The sequence below is a fragment of the Limulus polyphemus genome, unplaced genomic scaffold (assembly GCF_000517525.1).
Source record: "Limulus polyphemus unplaced genomic scaffold, Limulus_polyphemus-2.1.2 Scaffold7230, whole genome shotgun sequence".
In the NCBI taxonomy this organism is placed as follows: Eukaryota; Metazoa; Arthropoda; class Merostomata; order Xiphosura; family Limulidae; genus Limulus; species Limulus polyphemus.
The window spans coordinates 11,081-16,575 of record NW_013672840.1 but is presented as its reverse complement, the minus strand read 5'-3'; the positions used below and the strand labels follow the sequence as shown (position 1 = coordinate 16,575).

Sequence of the window (5,495 nt, the reverse complement as noted above, 5' to 3'; positions counted from 1 at the left end):
CTGTTGAAGTTGAGTGTATCGGTAAAGTTATATTCGGAAAGAATAAACCAGTTTTATTAAGAAAGGACTTGTGTCGCTTAAGTTTCATCGGAACGAAGTTACGGAAAATCAATTAACAAACGGAGACGTAACACAGTTTTAAAGAACAATTGAGAGGAAACATTTAAAACACGTAATGAACCAGACATGGACATAAACCATTTTAACACAGTACACGATGGCCCAGCATGGCCAGGTGGTTAGGGCGCTCGACTCGCAATCTGAGGGTCACAGGTTCGAATCCCCGTCCCACCAAACATGCTCTCCCTCTCAGCCGTGGGGCGTTATAATGTGACGGTCAATCCCACTATTCGTTGATTAAAGAGTAGCCCAAGAGTTGGCGGTGGGTGACTAGCTGCCTTCCCTCTAGTCTTACACTGCTAAATTAGAGATGGCTAGGGCAGATAGCCCTGGTGTAGCTTTTCGCAAAATTCAAAAACAAACAAACACAGTACACGAGTATATTAAACAAAATAACACGGACAATAACAAAAATAGAAGTAATTATATCTATAAAACCAAACTTAAAGATCCCTGTGAAGATAGTATGCAATACAGTCTCCTTAAAAAGGGTACTCAGAGATTGTTTGACCATTTAACAAATATTGCCTAATAAGATGTTTCAAAATCAAGTGTTCGATTTTTTGGTATGACAAATTTAGAATAGAATTTATTGATCAATATTTAATATTTACTAAGATCGCAAAATCATTTTTTCCATACGTTTTAATATAATAACTGACTAATGTTCAGGTGTAGTTTACTGATAAACTATATATCCAAAGTATTATTTTGTATCAATATTATTTGTTTTCTAGCAAAATCTTTTATATAATTTGAGAATTATGGATCCTATTACTAATTATTCTCTCTCTCTCTAAAAATTGTACCTGAACAACTAGTCCATAGCTGCCTGTCTTATTCGCTGGTTTCCCTTCGTTTAAAAACATAAGTACATTTTCTTGCTTCCAACAGAATTTAGGAATAAATTGAGTAAACATCTGAAACTTTTTTCTCTCTCTAGCTGTTTTTTGAAGAAGTTTCGGTGAAACAAATCGGTGTTGATATTGAAGTAGTTAATTTATACGTGGATAATCCTGGTGAAATAAAGTTTGTGTTTAGTGGTCCAACTGTTGGAGATCCTCGTATGAACTTTCTCATCAAAAGCCCTAGCTCTGTCATCTCCAAATTGAAAAGTGAAGACAACAACAAAATAGATGGTGAAACCATTGCAATAACCTTTAGTGTAAGTGCTTGTTTGTTATTTAGTTAATCTATGACGTATTTTTTTTACGAACCTTCAAATACTCTGTAGATACTATTGGGAAAATTTTGAAAGTATTAAATTATTTTACTAATTTAGTTACCTGGGTTTCTTTCTATGAGCAGATTGGCTTTGCTATGAAACTATTATAACAATACTATCTTGGTGTGTTGTTATTGTTTATTATAAATTTTCACGAATTTAATCTTAGTTTGATGAGCTCAGGATACGCCTCAACTGAAGATTCGATAAGATTTGATTTATGTAAATAAAATACCGTCTTTGATATTAAGTGGACCTTGAGGGTGTGCACCTGGGTATTATTACTTATCCACATGCGTGCATGCGAACGCATCTTTTGTGAGGCAAATTAACGAGAAACTAGATAAGAAAGAATATATGACCGCCATAACTCCAAGAGGAAAGTACCTAGAAACCTGAAATTTTGCACCCATACTAAGTAGACCCTGAGGGTGTGCACCTGGGTATTATTACTTATCTTATCCACATACGTGCACGCATGCACATCTTTTTAATGACTCAAGCTAGCGAAAAACCACATAGAAAGAAATCGTTTCTTATATTACAAATATAAATGAGGCTTCTCTTCTATTTGTAAGCTTCTTTCATACTTTTCAATTTCTAACACCTTAATTGTAGCAGTAGCAAAGTATTAGTGGTGTTTTTTAAGTTCTTTAGATGTGAAAATGCTAAAAAAAAATCATATATTTATGTGTCCACCGAGTGTTTGGTTTGAATTTCGCGCAAAGCTACACGAGAGCGATCTGAGCTAACCACCCCTACTTTAGCAATGAAACACTAGAGGGAAGGCAGCTAGTCATCACTACTCACCGCCAACTGTTGGACTACTCTTTTATCAAACAATAGTAGGATTGACCGTCACAGTATAACCCCCCCCCCCCCCAGCTGAAAGGGCGAGCATATTTGGTGGGACGGGGATTCTAACCCGCAGATTGCGAGTCAAGCGCCCTAACAACTTAACAACCTTAGAAATAAACAAGCAAACAAATTCTTATTTGGAGCAATCGATTTACGTTCTTCTATCTTTGAGTGATATATTTACTGGTTAATTCTATGTATCATTGCTGACAAACACACACACACACGCACACAAACGTTTGTTTCAAAATTAAAATAACGCAATTAAATGTTAATAAATTCTGTAGTTTTACTTTTAGCTAGAAAACACGTAAAATGTTAATTTGAGAGTAAACACGTCCAACTAATTTAGCCCCCCCCCCACAGTGGCACAGTGGTATGTGCGGACTTACAACGCTAGAAACCGGGTTTCGATACCCATGGTGGGCAGAGCACAGATAGCCCATTTTGTAGCTTTGTGCTTAACTTCAAACAAACCAGCTAATTTAATCATGTGTTATGCTTGAAACCCTCCCCCGCCCCCTTTGCGTACGTGCGTGAATTTGGAATGTTACGGAGGTCTGAAGGCATACGGCTATTTCAAGTCCCAGAATGCTAATGTTTCATCAGAAGAATGTAGACTATGCAGAAAACATTAAGTACAATAAGCAGCTGGGCAATAAATATATATAAACACGATTTTTTTGAATAAATAGAATAAACATTAATATGTTCTGATGAAAAGTAAGATTCTTTATCGAAACTAACGTAGCTAATAAATTTATGAAGATAACTGTATATCACAAATTGAGAAGAAGTACATTGTATCATAAATCAATAAACACTTCAACATATGTTTATCAGAAAGTACCCTCGCGATTATCAATATATTCCATCGTAAAATGTGAACAGTTAACATTAAGTTCTGATCGAAGCAAATAGATCAGCACTAAAGACATAACCCTAATATGATTCCCAAACTATCTTAGTTACATGTAACGATTATAATGTACTTTCTTCTGTTGGGTGCTGTCGCTGTTAAGGTTATCGCAGCAAAACTATTGAAGTGTACATAGAGCGTAGGTTTGTTAAGACTTCCAACAGTTAGCTGATTCTTTAAATTTAAAATCAAAGTATCAAGAAAAAGGTTATATGAATATCAACCGTAAATCTTTATTTACTGTTTAGGTGGTTAAGAAAATCGTATTGATATGTTTAGACAAACTTGAAAGAAGTGTTTGTTTTTCGTTTAAGCGCAAAGCTATATAACGTGCTATATGTACTGTCGTTATCTCGGGGATCGAACATTGGATTTTAGCGTTATAAGCCTCCAAGCTTACCGTTGAGCCATTAGGGGAACGTTTCAAAAGTACCAAAAACTGAGATCCACGTGTTTAGAATAACACGAAGGTGCCAATTTTTATACTATTTTTTTAATAGAGATGTGATATACATGCATAGGATAAAACGACCCCCCCTTTCGATATTTGTGGTGGGCAGAGCACAGATAGTTCTTTAGAAGTGTTTTCTTTTTTTTTAACACAAAACAAATATAGGAATGATGAGAATGTAACTGATGCCATTTATAATAGTATTAGTTCAATACGTTTTCATCCACGTATTTTATAAGGTATATCAAAGATTTATAAATATTAAAAACTGAGGAATGTATCAACAAATGTACGTTGAAAGGCAGCATGGAATATTTTCATGAAGTCGTTATAACCGATGTCAAACAACTTTTCAGGTTTTACCACTGGATAAAACCAGTAAACTTAGTGCAGGTGAAGCTTATAAAGACGTTTTCCAATTTCTATTTAGATTAATATTAATTATCATATTTAAGGTGATGTCATTTGTTGTAGATTAAGTTATTTTTCCAACAATTCTTTTCTAAGTTTTTATCTTAAAATAAAATGACTAAAAATCGGTCTCAAACCATTTATTACGTAGGTATGTTGAAAACACTTGTTGCATTTAATGGTTGGGTTTGTTTGTAGTTAAGCCTACTCAATAGGCCATCTGTGTTGTGCCAACAGCAGGTATGGAAACCTGATTTTTATATAATCAGTAAACAGTGACATGCCACATTTGTAGTTGAACAATATAAAAAGCCAAAAATTGCACCGCAGGTATCGAAACCCAATTTTTATATAATCAGTAAACAATGGCATGCCACATTTGTAGTTGAACATTATAAAAAGTCAAAAATTACACCGCAGGTATCGAAACCCAATTTTTATATAATCAGTAAACAATGGCATGCCACATTTGTAGTTGAACATTATAAAAAGTCAAAATTAGGAAAGGCTATTCACAGATAGCTGATTTTGCTTGAAAATTCTAAAACAAACAAAATATATACATACACATATGTAAGTAAGTTTTAACATCTAAACAGTTTCCGTAATTCATCATTAACTTCTTACCTGATGAGTGTATTCTTCCTGATTACTGGTAGACACTAGAGCCTGTAAGACAGCTGCAGATACCAAGGAAGCCATGTTGAAATCCCACTTTTTTGTCTCTACAATAAACAATTTTCCCCCTGTTATAGAAGCCAGATCCTGTATCTTATTTTTATGTTGGCTTCCAAAAAGTAGGGTGTTGATTCGTATCCCAGAATTCACTATGGCTGCCTTAACGGAATGGGATGTCACAAAAGGAGTCATATCTTCATCTCCATTGGTTAAAAGGACGACACTAACTCCCTCACGATTTTCCATCTGCATTATATTAATTGTGTTTACATTTAGCTGAATATAAAGATTTCAAGCAGAATAATCTGTTTTAATCGATATCATTAAACATTCTAAAAAAAATATATTATAGAAAAATGAGGTTAAAAATGATCAACTTACTTTTTATCTCCAATCTAAAATACCTCCCCTTACCGTTACTGGTTGTAAACCCTCATCAGGTTTTCCCAAAAATGAACTTATAATATTTTAGCTTAAAATCTATAAATTCTTGTAAGAATCGCTTCATTAACAAATCAGTCAGAATCGTTTTTTTTCGAATCATGCCATGTTTACCGTATTCAAGACAGATAATTATTTACAAGTTATAATTAAAATAATCTTTCTACGTTTACAGATAAAGAAAAACACCAGTGTAATGCAAGTTATCCAGAACTGAATATAAGAGAACAATAATCAATTTCTAAGATTTTCTGATGACAATTTGAATTCAAAACATATATCTCACCAATCCTTCCATTGGAACATAGGAATAACCTTTAACAACTCTGGTGAAAAAAAAAGGAAAGACTTTTTTTAACATATATATATATATATATATACAATACTTAATT

General features: G+C 33.8%; 1 protein-coding gene across 1 annotated transcript in view; it reads right to left on the bottom strand.

The window, feature by feature from the left end:
- Positions 1 to 5,495, bottom strand: part of LOC111089737 (calcium-activated chloride channel regulator 1-like) — a gene marked incomplete at its 5' end in the record, with an annotated part of 29,616 nt that overhangs the window by 19,456 nt on the left and 4,665 nt on the right. The window contains one exon of the mRNA XM_022402745.1: positions 4,612 to 4,908. Within this exon, the coding sequence (XP_022258453.1) occupies positions 4,612 to 4,908 (297 nt within the window). The remainder of the gene's footprint in view (positions 1 to 4,611; positions 4,909 to 5,495) is intronic.